At 48.5% G+C, this 20,819-nt stretch overlaps 1 protein-coding gene across 2 annotated transcripts in view; it reads right to left on the reverse strand.

Annotated features, from left to right (window-relative positions):
- Positions 1 to 20,819, reverse strand: part of LOC140481056 (protocadherin-16-like) — a 367,181-nt gene that overhangs the window by 41,964 nt on the left and 304,398 nt on the right. For both annotated transcript variants that reach the window (XM_072576651.1, XM_072576652.1), the window contains 2 exons: positions 7,175 to 8,035; positions 3,034 to 3,147 (listed from right to left, as the gene is read on the reverse strand). In XM_072576651.1, the coding sequence (XP_072432752.1) occupies positions 3,034 to 3,147; positions 7,175 to 8,035 (975 nt within the window). The remainder of the gene's footprint in view (positions 1 to 3,033; positions 3,148 to 7,174; positions 8,036 to 20,819) is intronic.

The following is a 20,819-nucleotide window of genomic DNA, read 5'->3' on the forward strand; positions in this document are numbered from 1 at the left end:
ACAAAGTGGTGTTGTATCTCTTGAAGAGCTTTAAGGTGGATAAGTTCCTAGGGCCTGATGGTATCTACCCCAGATTACTGAGAGAGACAAGAGGAGATTGCTGGGGACTTGACCAAAATCTTTGTCACCTCACTACCTTCTGGAGAGGTCCTGGAGGACAGGCAAGTAGCCAATGTTGTTCCTCGGTTCAAGAAGGGAAGTAGGGATAATCCAGGAAACTAGAGACCGGTGAGTCTTACATCAGCAGTTGGGAAGTTATTGAAGGGAATTCTTAGGGATAGGATTTATGCTCATTTAGAAAAGCATGGCCTAATTAAGAATAGTCAGCTTGGCTTTGTGCAGGGCAGAACATGTCTTACCAACTTGATTGAGTTTTTCAAGGGGGTGACAAAGGTGATCAATGAGGGTGGGGCAGTGGATGTTGCCTATGTGGATTTTACTCGGGCTTTTGACAAGGTCCCTCATGGTGGGCTCCTTCAGAAGATTAAGATGCTGAAGATTAAGACGGTGACTTGGCTGCATGGATTCAGAATTGGCTTGCCCACGAAAGGCAGAAGGTAGTTGTGGAAGGGTATTTTTCAGGCTGGAAGTCCATATCTAGTGGTGTTCTGCAGGGATCTGTATTGGCACCTCTGCTGTTTGTGATATATATAAATGACTTGGATCATTGATGTGTTCGAAAGTTTGCAGACGATAAAAAAATTGGTGGAGCTGTGGATAGTGTAGAAAGTTGTCAAAGTATACAGCAGGATATAGATGAGTTGCAGATATGGGGAGAGAAATGGCAGATGGAGTTTAATCCAGGTAAGTGTAAGGCACTGCATTTTGGGAGATCAAATGTTAAGAAAAAATATAGTTAACGACATGATCCTGAACAGCACTGCTGTACAGAGGGATCTTGGGGTTCAAGTCCACAGCTCACTGAAAGCCACCACATGAGTAGAGAGAGTGATAAAGAAGGTGTATACCATGTTTGTCTTCATTGGCCAGGAAATTGAGTACCAGAGTGAGGATGTCATGTCGCAGCTTTATAAAACTTTGGTTAAGCCTCACTTAGAGTATGGTGTTCAATTCTGGTTGCCCCATTGCAGGAAGCATGTGGAGGTTTTGGAGAGGGTGCAGAAGAGGTTTACCAGGATGCTGCCTGGACTAGAGGGTATGAGCTACTAGGAGAGGCAAGAAAAACTCAGGTTGTTTTCTCTGGAGAAGCAGAAGCTGCAGGGAGACTTGATCGAAGTCTATAAAATTATGAGATGCACAGGTAGGTTTGATGGTCAGAAACTTATTCCCAGAGTTCAAATGTCAAATACAACAGGGCATTAATTTAAGGTGAGGGGGGAATGTCTAAAGGAGACATGAGGGGATGTGTTTTAGACAGAGAGTGGTAGAAATCTGGAATGGTGGTGATCGAGGCAGATATAATAGGGGCGTTTAAGGGATTTTTAGATAAACACATGGATATGCAAGGAATAGAGGGATATGGACTAATGGCAGGCAGAAGGGATTAGTTTAGTTTGGTGTCATGTTTACACAACATCGTGGGCTGAAAGACCTGTTTCTGTGTTGGGGTGTGTATGTGTTTGTGTGCACATACGTGGTACATGCACATGCGGCACGGTGGCACAGTGGTTAGCACTGCTGCCTCACAGCGCCAGAGACCCGGGTTCAATTCCAGCCTCGGGCGACTGACTGTGTGGAATTTGCACGTTCTCCCCGTGTCTGCATGGGTTTCCTCCGGGTGCTCTGGTTTCCTCCACAATCCAAAGATGTGCAGGTTAGGTGAATTGGCCATGCTAAATTGCCCGTAGTATTAGGTAAGGGGTAAATGTAGGGGTATGGGTGGGTTGCGCTTTGGCGGGTCGGTGTGGACTTGTTGGGCCGAAGGGCCTGTTTCCACAATGTAATCTAATCTAATCTAAGCATGTGTGTGGGTGTTTGCATGCATGGGTACATGTGTGGGTGTGTACATGCATGTGGGTGTGTTTACATGTGTGTAGGTGCGTGCGCGCGCGCGTTTGTGTGAGTGCATGCTTGTGAGCGTATGTGTTGCTCAGCGGTTAGCACAGCTGCTTCACGCCACCAGAGATCCAGGTTCAATCCCAGCCTCAGTTGACTGTTTGTGTGGAGTTTGCACAATCTCCCAGTGTCTGTGTAGGTTTCCTCTGGGTGCTCTGGGTTCCTCCCACAGTCCAAGGTCTTGCTGGTTAGATGATGGGCCATAGTGTTCATGAGTGTGCATGCTTAGGTGGGTTAGCCATGGGAAATGCTGGGTTACAGGGATAGGGTATGACAGTGAGTCTGGGTGGGATGCTACTTGCTGGAGTGATATGGACTTGATGGGCCAAACGGCCTACTTCTACATTGTTAGGATTCTATTCTATTCTAAATAAGAGGATGTTCCGAGCAGTTTAACCCTCTCTCTTCACACTTCCTTCCTGAAACGACAAAGGGAGAGACATCCTTCAATAACACTGAAAGGGTGAAGGCTTAACCGGGAAATAAAAGGCTGATGTTCAGTGTGTTCACAAGCTTGTGTCATCCTCAAAGGATCCAAAGGAATTGCATGGGAAATGAAGGAAAACATTCCCTCTACCTGGACTGGTGCCAGGATTGCACTTCACCAACAGTTTGGTTCCCTCCCTCCCTGTGATGTTTCTGTCTGTCTGTTTGTTTGTCTGTCTGTTTGTCTGTGTCTGCGAGTGCTCCTCAAAGGGGCAGAGTTTGATTATAGAGAGTTATAAATTAGCAATTTGTGTTTGTTTTCTGTCATTGGTTAGAAACACTTCATTTGCAATAAGGTGCTGTCTTCTTCTGAAGTAGAGAAAGCTGTCAATGTTTCCTTTTAGCCTGGATTTGCCAGTCAGGTAAAAGTTGGGGGGGGGGGGGATTGTGGTGTGGAGGGGGGGGGTGCTTTCGACAGAGTAACAAAACCCTTTCACCTTGGAGATAGCTTTGGGAATAGTGGGGTTTGATTTCCAGCTCCCCTCCCCACTCCCCCCAGTGGCAGTGTGGGTGCATGTGTTCTATGCCTACCTGTATTGGAATGAATGGTGAAGGCATCTCTCTCATTGCCACTGAAGATACTGTAGAAGATTCCTCTGTGTGAACCATCAGGATGCTGCGCCTCAATCTTCACAACAGATGTACCTGCAGGAAGCAGTCACATGGTGTTAACATAATGATGACCCCAATCACAGATACAGATCAGAAACAAATGGAGTAACAGAGTCTGTCTTAGAACATAGAACATAGAACATAGAACAATACAGCACAGAACAGGCCCTTCGGCCCACGATGTTGTGCCGAACTTCTATCCTAGATTAAGCACCCATCCATGTACCTATCCAAATGCCGCTTAAAGGTCGCCAATGAATCTGACTCTACCACTCCCACGGGCAGCGCATTCCATGCCCCCACCACTCTCTGGGTGAAGAACCCACCCCTGACATCTCCCCTATACCTTCCACCCTTCACCTTAAATTTATGTCCCCTTGTAACACTCTGTTGTACCCGGGGAAAAAGTTTCTGACTGTCTACTCTATCTATTCCTCTGATCATCTTATAAACCTCTATCAAGTCACCCCTCATCCTTCGCCGTTCCAACGAGAAAAGGCCGAGAACTCTCAACCTATCCTCGTATGACCTACTCTCCATTCCAGGCAACATCCTGGTAAATCTTCTCTGCACCCTCTCCAAAGCTTCCACATCTTTCCTAAAGTGAGGCGACCAGAACTGCACACAGTACTCCAAATGTGGCCTAACCAAAGTCCTGTACAGCTGCAACATCACCTCACCTCTTGTGTTTCATTCTCCACACAAGATAAGTCTAGAATCACATCTTCCCATTCTGCCCCTGAATCCCACTGTTCCCACCTCGCCCTCTCTCCCAGGGATCCTGGAAACCCACTCTCTCTCAAGCCTCCCTTACCCTGACCTCCATAAAGTCACATCTTGAGCTTCTCAATCTCAAAGAAATGAATCCACATCTGCCCAGCCTTTCCTTCTGTTTTATTTCAATCTTGTTCACATTTTCTGCAGAGCTCCTGGTGCCTGAACAAACACTTGTCTATCACGCTGACACATTTACAACATTTGCAGCTGCATCCCCACATTTCTGTACACAGCTTCATAAACCCATTCTGGGGTCACTAGCTCAGCAGGGGGATGGGAACCTGAGGTGTAGTTCCAATGCATAGGAGGATGAGAGTAGGGAGGGCATGGACAGGATTTCACGGTCACTGGAATGTGTTGGCAGACAGCAAACTGGTTTGAAGTGTGTCTACTTCAACACCAGGAGTATCCGAAATAAGGTAGGTGAGCTTGAAGCATGAATAGGTACCTGGGAGTTTGATGTTGTGGCCATTTCGGAGACATGGATCGAGCAGGGACAGAAACGGATGTCGCAGGTTCCAGGGTTTAGATTTTTCATTAAGAACAGGCAAGGCAGTAAAAGAGGGGAGGTGTGGCTTTGTCAGTCAAGGATAGTATAATGGTGGCTGAAAGAACTTTTGACAAGGAATCGTCTGCTGAGGTAGTGTGGGCTGAGGTTAGAAACAGGAGAGGAGAGGTCACACTGCTTGGAGTTTTTATTTATATAAACCTCCGCAGAGTTCCAGGGAGGTTTAGGAGAGGATTGGCAAAATGATTCTGTATAGGAGTGAAAGGAACAGGGTGGTCATTATGGGGGACTTTAACTTCCCCAACATTGACTGGAAATGCTATAACTCTAGTAGGTCGGATGGATCAGTTTTTGACCAATGTGTACAGGAGGGTTTCCTGACACAGTATGTCGAAGGACCGACAAGAGGGGAGGCCACACTGGATCTGGTGCTTGGTAATGAACCAGGCCAGGTGTTCGATTTAGTTGTAGGTGAGCACTTTGGAGAGAGTGACCATAATTCGATTAAGTTTTATTTAGCGATGGAAAGGGATAGGTACATGCCACAGGGCAAGAGCAATTATAATGCAATTAGGCAAGACTTAGGATGCATAGAATGGGGCAGCAAAATGCAGGGGTTGGGGACAATGGAAATGTGGGGCTGGTTTAAGGAACAGATATTGCATGTCCTTGATAGGTATGTCCCTGTGAGGCAGGGAGGAAGTGATAAAGTAAGGGAACCGTGGTTTACTACAGGGATTGCATCTCTTGTTAAGCAGAAGAAGGAGGCTTACGTGTTGATGAGGCAAGATGGTTCAGATGAGGCGATGGGGAGTTACAGATCAGCTAGGAAGGATTTAAAGAGAGAGTTAAGAAGAGCAATGAGAGGACACGAGCAGTCTTTAGCAAGTAGAATAAAGGAGAACCCTAAAGCTTTCTATAGGTATATGAGGAATAAAAGGATGGTTAGGGCAGGAATAGGGCCAATCAGAGACAGAAGTGGGAAGTTGTGTGTGGACCCTGTGAAGATCTTCTGTCAGTGTAGTGAATGTCTGGAATTCTCTAGAGTTGAGGTGGCCAAATCACTGAGAGAAGACCATGGGGTTAGCACTGCTGCCTCTCAGCACCAGGGACCCAGGTTCAATTCCCACATTGGCTGACTGTCACCTCTTTGAAAAATACAATCAAGTTGATCAGACATGATCATGTTCAGACATGATCTCCCCTGAACAAAACCATACTGGCTGTCTTTGATTAATCCCTGCCTCTCCAAATGCAGATTAATTCTATCCCTCTGAATTGCTTCCAATAGTTTCCCACCACTGCGTTAGATTGACCAGCCTGTACTTTACTGCTTTATCACTTGTACCCTCCTTGAATGACAGTCCCACATTGGCTGTCCTCCAGTTTTCCAGCACCTCTCCTGTGAGTAATAGGAAGCAGAGGGTGATGAGTTCAGTTGAGTGGGGAGTCATGGATGAAAGGGCTCAGCAGAGGTTATTAAAGTTTCCCGAACAAGGTGTGGAGGTGCTAGTGTAGGACTGGGTGGTTGAAGTCAGAGGTCACATTGTGTACAGTTCTGGTCACCGCATTATAAGAAGGATGTGGAAGCTTTGGTAAGGGCTCAGAGGAGATTTACTCGGATGTTGGAGGGAAGGTCTTGCGAGGAAGGGCTGAGGGACTTGAGGCTGTTTTCATTAGAGAGAAGGTTGAGAGGTGACTTAATAGAGACATACAAGATAATCAGAGGGTTAGATAGGGTGGACAGGAAGAGCCTTTTTCCAAGTATGGTGACAGTGAGCACGAGGGGACATAGCTTTAAATTGAGGGGTGATAGATATAGGAAAGATGTCAGAGGTAGTTTCTTTACTCAGAGAGTGGTAAGGGTATGGAATGCTTTGCCTGCAAAGGTAGTAGATTCACCAACTTTAAGTACATTTAAGTCATCATTGGACAGACATATGGATGTACATGGAATAGTGTAGGTTGGATGGGCTTCAGATTGGTATGACTGGTCGGCGCAACATCGAGGGCCGAAGGGCCTGTACTGTGCTGTAATGTTCTATGTTCTATGACACTAGGTTATAAACCAACAGGTTTATTTGAAATTACAAGCTTTTGAGGAGCTGCTCATTTGTCACTTGATGAAGGGGCAATGCTCTGAAAGCTTGTGATTTCAAATAAACTTACTGAACTAAAAGCTGGTGTTGTGTGACCTCTGACCTTTTCCAGAAGAAGTAGTCAGACAGAGAGTATGAAAGGGTCAGGAATCTATCTTCAGGTACAGCAGATAATGGGACAGCTATGAGAAGGGGAGCTTCAACACAGGGCTGAAGGGGATGTACTGAAATACACACAGTGTACAAAACAAGGGGAATGAGCTTGCACCACAGATTGAAATTGGCAAGTACGATGCTGTGGGTATCACAGAGACATGGGTGAATGTGTGTGTTTGTGAGTGTGTGTGTGTGAGTCTGTGTGTGTGTGCTTGTGAGTGAGTGTGTGTGTGAGAGTGAGTGCGTGTGTGTTTGTGAGTGTGTGTGTAAGTGTGTGTGTGTGTGTGTGAGTGTGTGTTTGTGAGTGTGTGTGTGTGTGTGTGAGTCTGTGTGTGTGCTTGTGAGTGTGTGTGTGTGTGAGAGAGTGCGTGTGTGTGTTTGTGTGCGTGTGTTTGTGAGTGTGTGTTTGTGTGCGTGTGTTTGTGAGTGCGTGTTTGTGTGTGTGTGAGTGTGTGTGTGTGAGTGTGTTTGTGTGTGAGTGTGTGCGCACGCATGTGAGTGTGAGCAGTTGCACACCCACCTGCTGCTGAGTTCTCTGCCAATGGGATGTTGCTGATGCTGCGACGGAACCGTAAGCCGGGATTGTGTTCCTCCCTCAGGTGGATCATGACCACTCCGGTGGAGGATAGAGCTGGGGAGCCCTGGTCTGTCGCAACCACAAACAGTGTCCGCTCGCTCTGACTCATCGAAGACAGTGGGGAGAGTAGACGAATTTCCCCAGTGAAAGAATTGATAGTGAACCCAGAAACTGCCCTCAGGAAGCGATAGAATATGGAGGCGTTGGCACCAAAGTCTTTATCATCTGCCTTCATGGTAGCCACGAGATGATTGACTGGCGTGTGTTTGGAGATGTTTACAATGAGTGGATCGATAACGAAATGTGGAGAGTGGTCATTAACATCCTTCACATTAACTTCAACCCGTGCCGTGCAGCTCCTGGGGTCTGAGGGAGCTGAGTCAACACCTCGAACCAGGAAGGTGTAGCTGGGCTGTTTCTCCCGGTCCAGAGACATGACAGTGCTGATCCTGCCCTCCTGGTCAATGTGAAACATACCTTGGGACTCACTGCTCAGATAATACAAGACATCGCCATTAGATCCTTCGTCACCGTCGGTCGCAGAAACTTCCAGAAGCACTGTGCCCACTGCATTATCCTCTCCAATCTCGATGGTGTAGGAAGATTCTGGAAAAGCGGGGGTGTTGTCATTGATATCCAGCACAGTAACATGGACAGATACTGTGCTACTTGCCTGTGGGGTCCCACGGTCCTCAGCCAGAATAGTTAAAGTATAAAATGGAACTGATTCTCTGTCGAGGCCGCTGTTTGTGGACAAAACCCCAGTATTCCTGTCAATTTGAAAATGACCACTCGCATCTCCCTCTGGAACAAGAAACAAAACAGAACAAAATACATGAGCTCAAGGTTTCTTTTCCCAGTTAAAGGTCCTGAGGTAGTGGAAGGCAAAACAGCGTCATTTGAATCAACATTTCTCTGCACCATACTCTGCCACTCAGCTCACCCATTAGGTTCAGGGATGGTCCATCACACTGCCCTTCAGATTGATCCCCCCTCTCTCTCTCTAACCCAGGGATCACTGGGCAGTGATCAGGAACAGGAACCTTGGCTGATTTAACCCTCTCTCTCTCTCTCTCTCTTTCTCTTTTCCCAGGGATCACTGGACAGTGATCAGGAACAGGAACCCTGGCTGATTTCCCCTCCGTGTCTCTCTCTCTCTCTCTCACACTCACTCACTCACTATCCCAGGATGCTGTTCTGATGTCCCCGGGGAAGCTCTGACAGGGCCAATGTGCTGGATTTTCTGAGGAGAGTTTGTGTTACCCCGAGATCTCTGCTTCCTATTGGATGCAATAACCGAAGCCAACATTTCTGAAGAGAAATTCCGATGCGGGTTCCTTCAGAAGGGCTAAGCTGTCAGTCCACATTGACAGGTTTCTGATACAGGCCCATTGTGACCCCCCTCTCAGAAAGAGCTGCCTGAGTCAATGTGTTACTAATCCCCAAACTGAGATTGCCCTCTGACAGCAGCTGGTGAACAGAAGGTGTCTCAAGCAAAGCTGAGGGGATGGGAGAGGAAGGGGTAGGGAGGGGAAGGTGGACGGTATGGGATGGAGGAGAGAGAATGGTAGGGAGGGGGAGGGGGCTCATTGCGTGGAGTTTTTACAGTATCACATGAGAGTGGGACTGGGTGAGGTGGGGGGTAACAGGTCAAGAGTCCTTTTGGGCTCCGGTTGCACTTGGGGAGTGTGTGAGATAAATATGGCGTCTCTATCTATTTATCCAACACTTTTCTGTGTAAATGTGTCCTTCATTTCCTCAGAACCCTCTCTGGTTTTCTTTGGTTGAAATTGAGATATTTGGGGCAAGGTAGGTTTCAGGTGGAGGGGAACTGCCCAGTGGGATTTCAATTTCTCAGTAATTCCCTCAGCATCACATCCCATCTCCACTTTCCGAAATCAGATAGGGTGCCTGCTCTATGGAAAGGCAGCCCTGGTACCTGGCAGTTTGAGTCTGTGGAAGTTTCTCTGAACCTAAGAATGATTCTGTGTGTGTGGTTATCAGATACAGGCCCAGAGGCTGTTCTGGCATTCGTCTTTTAAATTTATTCTCAGGACGAGGACATCACTGGCTGAGCCAACTCTCATAGTAACTTAGAAATATGGAAAATAGGAGCAGGAGGAGGCCATTCAGCCCTTCAATACTGCTCTACCATTCAATACAATCATGGCTGATCATGCAATCTCAGTGTCCCATTCCCACCCTCTCCCCATACCCTTTAGCCACAAGAACCACGTCCAGCTCCTTCATGAATGTATCCAATGAACTGGCTCCAAAGGCTTCACTCTCTGAGTGAAAAATTTAGATTCATAGAGTCATAGAGTCACAGCACAGAAACAGACCCTTCATCCATGCTGACCAGGTATCCCAACCCAATCTAGTCCCACCTACCAGCACCCGGCCCATATCCCTCCAAACCCTTCCTATTCATATACCCATCGAAATGCCTCTTAAATGTTGCAATTGTACCAGCTTCTACCACATCCTCTGGCAGCTCATTCCATACACATACCACCCTCTGAGTGAAAAAGTTGTCCCTTAGGTCTCTTTTATATCTTTCCCCTCTCACACTAAATCTATGCCCTCGAGTTCTGAACTCCCCGACCCCAGGGAAAAGACATTGTCTATTTATCCTATCGATGCCCCTCATGATTTTATAAACCTCTATAAGGTCACCCCTCGGCATATAATGCTTCAGGGAAAACAGCCCCAGCCTGTTCAGCCTCTCCCTGTAGCTCAAATCCTCCAACCCTGGTAACGTCCTTGTAAATCCTTTCTGAACCCTTTCAAGTTTCACAACATCTTTCCGATAGGAAGGAGACCAGAATTACACACAATATTCCAACAGTGGCCTAACCAATGTCCTGTACAGCCGCAACATGACCTCCCAACTCCTGTACTCAATACTCTGACCAATAAAGGAAAGCATACCAAATGTCTTCGTCACTATCCTATCTACCTGCGACTCCAATTTCAAGGAGCTATGAACCTTCTCTCCAAGGTGTCTTTGTTCAGCAACACTCTCTAGGACCTTACCATTAAGTGTATAAGTCCTGCTAAGATTTGCTTTCCCAAAATGCAGCACCTCGCATTTATCTAAATTAACCTCCACCTGCCACTTCTCAGCTCATTGGCCCATCTGGTCCTGATCCTGTTGTAATCTGAGGTAACTGTCCACTACACCTCCAATTTTGGTGTCATCTGCAAACTTACTAACTGTACCTCTTATGCTCGCATCCAAATCATTTATATAAAGTGATGAAAAGTAGAGGGCCCAGCACCGATCCTTGTGGCACTCCACTGGTCACAGGCCTCCAGTCTGAAAAACAACCCTCCACCACCACCCTCTGTCTTATACCGTTGAGTCAGTTCTGTATCCAAATGGCTAGCTCTTCCTGTATCCCGTAAGATCTAGAAAAGCGCAGCAGGCCAGGCAGTATCCAAGGAGCAGGAGAATCGACGTTTCGGGTATGAGCCCTTCTTCAGGAATCACTGGTATGTTTCCTGAAGAAGGGCTCATGCCCGAAACGTCGATTCTCCTGCTCCTTGGATACTGCCTGACCTGCTGCGCTTTTCCAGCAACACATTTTCAGCTCTGATCTCCAGCATCTGCAGTCCTCACTTTCTTCCCGTAAGATCTAACCTTGCTAACCAGTCTCCCATGGGGAACCTTGTCAAACGCCTTAAAGAAGTCCATACAGAACACATCCACTGCACTGCCCTCATCAATCCTCTTTGTTACTTCTTCAAAAAACTCAATCGAGTTTGTGAGACATGATTTCCCATGCACAAAGCGATGTTGACTATCCCTAATCAGTCCTTGCCTTTCCAAATACATGTACATCCTGTCCCTCAGGATTCCCTCCAACAACTTGCCCACCACTGAGGTCAGGCTCACTGGTCTATAGTTCCCTGGCTTGTCTTTACCGCCCTTCTTAAACAGTGGCACCACATTTGCCAACCTCCAGTCTTCTGGCACCTCACCTGTGACTATCGGTGATACAAATATCTCAGCAAGATGCCCAGAAATCACTTCTCTAACTTCCCACAGAGTTCTAGGGAACACCTGATCAGGTCCTGGGGATTTATCAATTTGTATGTGTTTCAAGACATCCAGCACTTCCTCCTCTGTAATATGAATATTTTGCAAAACATCACCATCTAGTTCCCTACAGTCTATATCTTCCACATCCTTTTCCACAGTAAATTCTAATGCAAAATACTCATTTAGTATCTCCCCCATTTTCTGCAGCTCCACACAAAGGCCGTCTTGCTGATCTTTGAGGGGCCCTATTCTCTCCCTAGTTACCCTTTTGTCCTTAATGTATTTGTAAAAATTCTTTAGATTTTCCTTAACTCTATTTGCCAAAGCTATCTCATGTCTCCTTCTTGCCCTCCTGATTTCCCTCTTAAGTATACTCCTACTGCCTTTATACTCTTCTAAGGATTAGATTAGATTCCCTACAGTGTGGAAACAGGCCCTTCGGCCCAAACAGTCCACACCGACCCTCAGACGACTAACCCACTCAGACCCATTTCCCTCTGACTAAGGATTCACTCGATCTATCCTGTCTATACCTGACATATACTTCTTTCTTTTTCTTAACCAAACCCTCAATTTCTTTAGTCATCCAGCATTCCCTATACCTACCAGCCTTCCCTTTCACCCTAACTGGAAATACTTTCTCTGGATTCTCGTTATCTCATTTCTGAAGCTTCCCTGCTGTCCCTTTACCTGCGAACCTCTGCCCCAAATCAGCTTTCGAAAGTTCTTGCCTAATACCATCAAAACGTCTTCCTCATCTCAGTCCTGAATGGCTTACCCCTTATTCTTAGACTGTGACCCCTAGTTCTAGACTTACCCAACATCAGGAAAATTCTTCCCACATCTAGCCTGTCCAGTCGCATCAGGATTTTATAATTTTCCTTCTTCTAAATCCCAGTGAGTACAAGCCCAGTCGATCCAGTCTTTCCTCCTCTGTCAGTCCTGCTGTCCCGGGGATCAGTCTGGTGAACCTTCACTGGGCTCTCTCAATAACAGGAATGTCCTTCCTCAGACTAGGAGACCAAAACTCAAGGGGTGGTCTCACCAAGACCCTGTATAACTGCAGCAAGACATCCTTACTCTGATACTCCAACTCTCTCACTATAAAGGCCAGTATGCCATTAGCCTTCCACACTGCCTGCTGCATGTGTATACCAACCTTCACCGACTGTTCCACCATGACACCCAGGTCTCACCGCACCCTCACCTTTTCCTAAACTGTCACCGTTCAGAGAACGATCTGCCTTCCTGTTTTTGTGACTGAAGTGGATAACCTCACACCGATCCACATTATGTTGCATTTGCCAAGTATTTGCCCGTTCAGCCAGTCTGTCCAAGTCACCCTGTAGCCTCTTAGCATCCTCCTCACAGCACACTCTGCCACTCTGTGTCATTTGCACATTTGGAGATATGGCATTTAATTCCTTCATTCAAATCGTTGATATATATTGAGAACAGCTGGGTTCCTAGCACTGAACCCTAGGGTACCCCACTCTGAAAATGACCCGTTTATTCCACCTCTCTGCTTTCTGTCTGCTGATGAGTTCTCTATCCACGTCGGTATGTTACCTCTGATACCATGAGCTTTAATTTTCCTTACTAATCTCTTGTGTGGAACCTTGTCAAAAGCCTTTTGAAAGTCCAGAATCACAATATTCACTGATTCACTCTTGTCTACTCTCCTGGTCACATTCTCAAAATCCCAGAAGATTTGTCAAGCATGATTTCCCTTGAGTGAATCCGTTCTGACTAGGACCATTCTCTCACTGCTTTCCAAATGTTCTGTTATTACATCCTTAATAGAGTTATAGAGTCAGAGAGACGTACAGCACAGAACCAGACCCTTCACTCCAACTCGTTCATGCCGACCAGATATCCAAAATAAATCTAGTCTCATTTGCCAGCATTTGGCCCATATCCCTCCAAACCCTTCCTTTTCATATACCCATACAGGTGCATTTTAAATGCTGTAATTGTACCAGCCTCCACCAATTCCTCTGGCAGCTCATTCCATACACGTACCACCCTCTGTGTGAAAAAGCTGTCCCTTAGGTCTCTTTTAAATCTTTCCCTTCTCACCTTCAACCTATGCCCTCTAGTTTGAAGTTTGCTACCCTGGGTAAAAGACCTTGTCAATTTATCCTATCCATGCCCCTTATGATTTTATAAGCTTCTATAAGGTCACCGCTCAGCCTCCGACGCTCCAGGGAAAACAGCCCCAGCCTGTTCAGCCTCTCCCTGTAGCTGATATCCTCCAACCCTGGCAACATCCTTGTAAATCTTTTCTGAACCCTTTCAAGTTTCACAACATCCTTCCTATGGCAGGAAGACCAGGACTGAACACAATATTCTCAAAGTGGCCGAACCAATGCCCTGTACAGCTGCAACATGACCTCCCATCTCCTGTACTCAATACATTATCCTATTTATCTGTAACTCCACTTTCAAGGATTGACTCCAGCACTTTCCCCATCACCAATGTTAAGCTAACCAGCCTATAATTCCCTGTTTTCTCTCTCCATCCTTTTTTGAAGAGTGGAGTTACATTAACTATCCTTCAGTCCAATGGAATTCTTCCAGAGTCTACAGAATGCTGGAAAATGATCACCAACGTATCCATTATTTCTACAGCCACTTCCTTAAGTATTCTGGGGTGTAGAGCATCAGACTCTGGGGACTGATTGGTTTCTAATCTCACCAACTGCCCCAAAACCATTTTCAAACAAAGAAGGATTTCCTTCAGTTCCTCCCTCATGCTTGACCCTCAATCCCTGAACATTTCCTGAAGTTTATTTTATGCTCATTGGTGAAGACAGATCAAATGGGCTGCCATCTCTTTGTTGTTCATTATGAATTCACCTGATTCTAAATGTAAGGGACCTACATTTGTCTTCACCAGTCCTTTTCTCTTCACATATCTATAGAAGTTTTTGCAGTCAGTTTTTATGTTTTCCAGCTTTTGAATTTGTTTAAATTTTTTTCCAGCTGATTATATTGTATTCATTGACCATCCTGAATTGGGTAAAAACAATGACTGCAGATGCTGGAAACCAGATTCTAGATTAGAGTGGTGCTGGAAGAGCACAGCAGTTCAGGCAGCATCTGAGGAGCAGGAAGATTGCGTTTCCTGAATTGCCCAGAGGGCCATTGAGAGTCAATGCATTGCTGTGGGTCTGAAGTCATATTTACACCAGATCAGGTAAGAAAGGCACATTTGTGAACCAGATGGGCTTTTCCAACAATCGCCAATAGATTCATGATCATCATTAGATTCTTAATTCCTGATTTTTTTATTGAATTGTAATCACAACTGGACAGGAGACCACTGCAGGACACCCTTTGTGGGACAGTAAAGGAGGACAGCCAATCAGAGGGGGGGGGGGGGCTGAGAATCATTATAGTGGAATTCTGGGAAATATCTCCACAGTCATCACAACTGCACAGCAGGTCAGAGAGAACCTGGTATCAGGGTGTTGTTAAAGTAGGATATTACATTGCTGTTTTCCACTATTCTCCTCCTCCTGACCAAAAAAAAATGTTCTGTGAAGAGGATGACTAACAAGGTCAAAGTGTATGAGGTAGAAGCTGTTAAGGGAGTGGGCAGGTAGAAGGGTTGAGGTGTTTGCTTGGTAGGTTTTTGGCCTTTTGGCTAAGATCAAGTGTCTGTTCTTATCAGGACGGGGGTCGAGTTGCGAGTCATCAGAGCTAGTGGAGATCATCGCTGGATTGTGGTCGGATGTTGGAGGATCATTTGGTTGTGCTGACCTGCTATTGGTGGATCTTCATGCTGGCTTTGGCCTAACGCCAATTCAGGGACCAGCCAACCTCAGAGCTATGGCCTCAATAGCTGCCCGCACCCTGGGCCAGAGTGTTCGCAACACAGTCAGGGTGACTGTCAAGAAGGTGGAGGAGCATACACCAGTCGATCGGAAGGTGTTCATCAAGAAGATTCTACTTGAGTGCTGTGGGTTCGCTGCAGCGGATGTGTACTGCCTGCAGGATTTCTCTGGGGCAGGCTACTTTGACGTCACCTTTAGGAGCGTGAAGCAATGCGAGCAGCTCCTGAAGGTCTTCAAGGAAAAGGAAGGGGAGCCTCTGTTCTCCATCTTGTCGGCAGTCCCATTGTGTGTGCTTCCTGCACAGAGGAGTCAGGTTGTTATGATCCACATGTACAACCCCTACGTTCCAGCAACCGATGTTCCTGAGAAGATATGTGCAGGTTGAGGGACAAAGCACTGACGTGGTTGACCCTTTCGGTATCTGGACCAGCAAACGACAGGTCAAGGTAACCCTGAGTATGATGCCAGCGGGAACATCCTCCATCATTGGAGGGAGCAGCAGGTACCAGCTTTGCCATCGGAGGGAGCAGCGGGTACCTGACTTATGCAGGGCAGCTGAAAGTGTGCTGAACCTGCGGGAGGTCAATAGACAATAGACAATAGACAATAGGTGCAGGAGTAGGCCATTCAGCCCTTCGAGCCTGCACCGCCATTCAATATGATCATGGCTGATCATTCCTAATCAGTATCCTCTTCCTGCCTTATCTCCATAACCCTTGATTCCACTATCTTTGAGAGCTCTATCCAACTCTTTCTTAAATGAATCCAGAGACTGTGCCTCCACTGCCCTCTTTGCTTCTGTACTCAATCCCTCTTGTTTTGAAAGCCAGCATGCTATTAGCCTTCTTCACTACCTGCTGTACCTGCATGCTTGCCTTCATTGACTGGTGTACAAGAACACCCAGATCTCTCTGTACTGCCCCTTTACCTAAATTGATTCCATTTAGGTAGTAATCTGCCTTCCTGTTCTTGCCACCAAGAAACTGTAATCTGTGCGGAGAGGTGGGCCACGTGTACAAGGCCTGCCCAAGACGAAGGGCTGCCACCTAAGCGCAGATGGCCGGAGGTGGACCGCAAAAAGACAGCAAGGCACCACAAACCAGCAAGGGAACGGTGTCTGGGAGCACGCAAAAGGAAGGACAGGCCGGAGCAGAGCAGATGGCAGGACAAACGGAGAGGTACAGCGGCCGAGCGAAGCTCCGACAGGACAAACGGAGAAGGAGGAGAAGGGAAAGAAGGAGGCAGAGGAATGGATCCTGGTACAAAACAAGAGGAAGAAAACCCGCCAGGCCACCAAAACCCCCCAGAAAAAGGGGGAAAAGGCAGCTGCACGGGGAAGACATGGACAGCTCTTCGGAGGGTGAAGATGGGCGCAAGGAGGGTCGTCACCAAAAGAAGAGGCAGAGCGCTACGGGGAGAAAGGAGGGCAGCAACTGCCAACCAAGGGACGAACTTCCTGAGACAATGGGAAACGACCACCCCCCCACCAGGTGAAAGCCAGGAGGGCCCCACTGCCACACAGCTCCAGGTCACTGGGAGCAGCGAGCCTCTGACAGCCCCGCTGTCAGATATAGAAACAGACAGTGTGGACCCTGGTCCCGGCCCAATGACACCGGAGCGGGAAAATGGACCCAGTGAGGAGCTGGACAGCTACCTCAGCCCCATGAGGGTCCAGCAGTTCATGTTCACCATAGGGATGCAGACAGCTACCCCAGAGGGGCAGGACTAGCGGCAATCAGACATGGGTAACCTCACAACTTGTTAAAAAAATGGGGATAAAAATTGCAACTATTAATGTGCACAGCATAAAATCTGCTGCGCGATGTGTTTCTACGATAGCCTTCCTGGCCAACGTTCAAGCCGATGTCCTGTTTCTGCAGGAGTGTGGGATACCGCACCTCAGCAGTTACAGGAGATGGTCGAGCTTGTGGGCCCATGGGCCGTCAGTTTGGTCGGGGGGCAACGATAGCCGCGCCTCCGGCCTGGGTATCCTGTTGCGGGGAGGCAACTTCACCATCTCAGAGGTTAAGGTGGTGGTGGGCGGGCGCCTCCTCGTCGCAGACGTTAAATACAGAAACGCTCCCGTGAGACTAATCAACGTGTACGCCCCAGTGGGTAAGAGTGAACGGTTGGCCGTCCTGAAACAGCTTCCACTGCTGCTGGCTATGTCCAGGTCGGTCATTCTGGCCGGAGACTTCAACTCTATCATTGATGCAGATGGACGATCCGGCGGGGGGGACAGTAAACTGGACGCCACGTCCAGAGCCCTGATGGACACGGACACGGTAAAAGACGCCAAGCTGCACGACGTCTTCAGCGCCCCTGCAGATGGAGCGCAGCGTAGATACACCTGGTCATGGGCAGACGGGTCTATCTGCTCAAGGATAGATTACCTGTTTGTGTCCTGAACGCTCTCGGTCAGATCCACCGACGTCAAGCCGGTGTTCTTCTCTGACCACTGCCTCCTGCTGGCCGACTGTCACCTACAGGACGAGCAGCGGGCTGGTAAGGGAACGTGGAAACTGAACACTAAGCTGGTGACCCCGGGAAACATCAAGGAGCTCAAGAGGGACTACGCAGGGTGGAGAACTGTGAAGCCCCTCTTTGAGTCCCCAGCGGACTGGTGGGAAACAGTAAAAGGAAACATCAAGAGGTTCTTCATCCTCAAAGGTGTTCAGGAGGCGGGAGAGAGGCGGGGAAAACTGTCCCAGCTCCAGGAAAGTATGCAGAACCTGCTCCTGCTGCAGACGATGGGAGTCGATGTCACGGAGGACCTCAAGGAGGTGAAGGGCCAGCAAGCCTCGCTCTTTGCCTCGGAGGCCTCCAAGATAATCTTCCGGTCCAGGGTCCGCTCGGTGGAGCAGGACGAGACGTGCTCACGTTTCTTCTTCCAGAAGGTGCACAAAGAGAGCTCCGTGCTCAGCAGACTGAAGAAAGAAGATGGCTCGATAACGTCATCTCAGGCTGACATCATGAGGATCAGTAAATCCTTCTACGCCAGCCTGTATGACTCGAAGCCAACCAATAGTGCTGCCTCCCAGTTGCTCCTGTCCTCTATCACGGAGGTCCTAGACGACGGAACACGAGAGAGGCTGGACCAGCCGCTATCTCTGGACGAACTGACCAAGGTCCTCGAGTCCTTCGAAAAGAATAAAACTCCCAGAAGCGACGGCTTACCGGTCGAGCTCTATTCTGCTCTTCAGGACTTGATTGGCCAGGACCTGCTGGAGGTGTATGTCAGTATGCTTCGGGCAGGTACCATGAGTGAATCCATGAGGAAAGGCATCATCACCCTCGTCTACAAGCAGAAGGGGGAGAGGGAGGAAATTAGAAATTGGAGACCAATCTCACTGTTAAACACAGACCACAAAATCTTGTCAAAGGTCATCGCCAACCAGGTCAGGTCTGCTCTGGGATTGGGGATCCACCCGGACCAAACCTGTGCTGTACCGGGCAGGAAGATCACTAGAGTCTTGCACTCCTCAGAGATACGATCGCCTACGTGCAGGACAGGGGGGTGGACACCTGCCTCATCAGCCTGGACCAGGAGAAAGCCTTTGACAGGATATCGCATACATATATGAGGGATGTCCTCTCCAAAATGGGCTTTGGGGAGGGAATCAGTAATTGGATCAGACTCCTCTACACCAACATTGTCAGGGTGGGAATCAGATAGCTTCCCAGTCAGATCTGGGGTCAGGCAGGGACGCCCCCTCTCACCCGCCTTGTTTGTGTGTTGCATAGAGCCATTTGCTGAGTCCATCAGGAAGGATGCGAGCCTGAGAGGGGTGACTATTCCTGGCAGTGGGGGCCTGCAGATTAAGGCTTCCCTGTACATGGATGACGTCGCCATTTTCTGCTCGGATCCGCTGTCCGTGCGCAGACTCATGTGCATCTGTGACCAGTTCGAGCAGGCCTCAGGGGCCAAGGTAAACCAAGGCAAGAGCGAGGCCATGCTCTTCGGGAACTGGGCCGACCAATCCTCTATCCCCTTCACCGTCAGGACCGACCACCTGAAGGTGCTGGGTATTTGGTTCGGGGGGGCTGGGGCGTGCGCCAAGACCTGGGAGGAGCGGATCAGGAAGATGAGACAGAAACTAGGCAGATGGGAGCAACGGTCGCTCTCCATTGCCGGGAAGAACCTGGTCATCAGGTGTGAGGTACTCTCAGTATTTCTATATGTGGCACAGGTCTGGCCTATCCCCAGGACCTGTGCCGCCGCAGTCACCTGGGCCATCTTCCACTTCATGTGGAGATCAAAGATGGACCTGGTCCAATGAGACACAATGTACAAAGAGCTGTGCAATGGGGGAAAAAACACGCCCAATGCCACCCTCACCCTGATGGCCACCTTTGTGTGTGTCTGCATCAAGCTGTGTGTGGATCCCCGGTACGCAAACACCAAGTGTCACTACGTACTGAGGTTCTACCTGTCCCCGGTGTTGGGAAGGATGGGCCTGGCCTCGCTGCCGCGGAACGCTCCGAGTAGTTGGACCGTTCCGTATCACCTGTCCTTCGTGGAGAAATTTATGAAGAAAAACACCTTTGACCACAAGTCCATCAGGAAGTGGTCAGCACGTAGCGTCCTTGAGACCCTTCGGGAAAAGGAGAGGGCGGATCCTGTCGAGCGGTTCCCTGAGCAGACTGTCAAAGCCATTTGGCAGAATGCCTCATTGCCAGAACTTTCCAACAAGCACCAAGACGTGGCTTGGCTGGTGGTGAGAAGGGCTCTGCCTGTGAGATCCTTTATGCACGGCCGGACTCTCAGCCGCACCGCACGCTGCCCTCGAAGTGGCTGCGGGGGGGACGAGACTGTCACACACCTCCTTCTGGAATGTGCCTATGCAGAGGAAGTCTGGAGAGGAATGCAGTGGTGCTTGTCGAGGTTCGTCCCGAGCAGCGCCGTGACGCGGGACTCCGTGCTCTACGGCCTGTTCCCTGGGACTCACACCGAGACGAACATCAACTGCGCCTGGAGGATCATCAACTCGGTGAAGGACGCTCTCTGGGCGGTCCGAAACCTGTTGATCTTCCAGCTGAAGGAGTTGACCCCGACTGAGTGTTGCAGACTGGCACATTCCAAGGTCCAGGACTACGTGTTGAGGGACGCACTGAAGCTTGGGGCAGCTGCCGCCAAGGCGCGGTGGGGAAAGACCACCGTGTAAGATCGGCCTGCCTAAAGAAGAACAGGGGGCCCGCGCAGTCATTTGGGCTCTGCTGAGGCCTCAGCTCAAAATGTAATCAAACCGACCTGTAAATAGGAATGATTACTCTGTTTTCAGTATGCAAAGAAATGGAATGTTTACATATGTATGGCATGTCCAGTTGTACAGATCATCAGAGTATTTATGAATAAAGTATATTTTTGAAATTAAAAAAAAGGTTCTGTGAAGAGGGTGACTAACAAGGTCAAGGTGTATGAGGGAGCAGCTGTTAAGGGAGTGGGCCAGTGGAAGGGTTGAGGTGTTTGCTTGGTAGGTTTTGGTTTGAGGAGGTTCAGTGGTGGTACAGATAAGGATTCTGATCTTTCTGTCTTGACTTAGGGCAGTGGCGTGCTCCTCTTGCAGGATGTGGCAGACTTCTAGTGTTCCTGGTGGCTACCCCAGTGAGGAGTGCACCCATCTGCAGCTCCTGACAGACTGCATTAAGGAACTGGGGCTGCATGCCCTCAGGACCATCCAGGCTGCAGAGAACATCATTGATA

Source organism: Chiloscyllium punctatum, chromosome 9 (genome assembly GCF_047496795.1).
Source record: "Chiloscyllium punctatum isolate Juve2018m chromosome 9, sChiPun1.3, whole genome shotgun sequence".
NCBI classification, from domain to species: domain Eukaryota; kingdom Metazoa; phylum Chordata; class Chondrichthyes; order Orectolobiformes; family Hemiscylliidae; genus Chiloscyllium; species Chiloscyllium punctatum.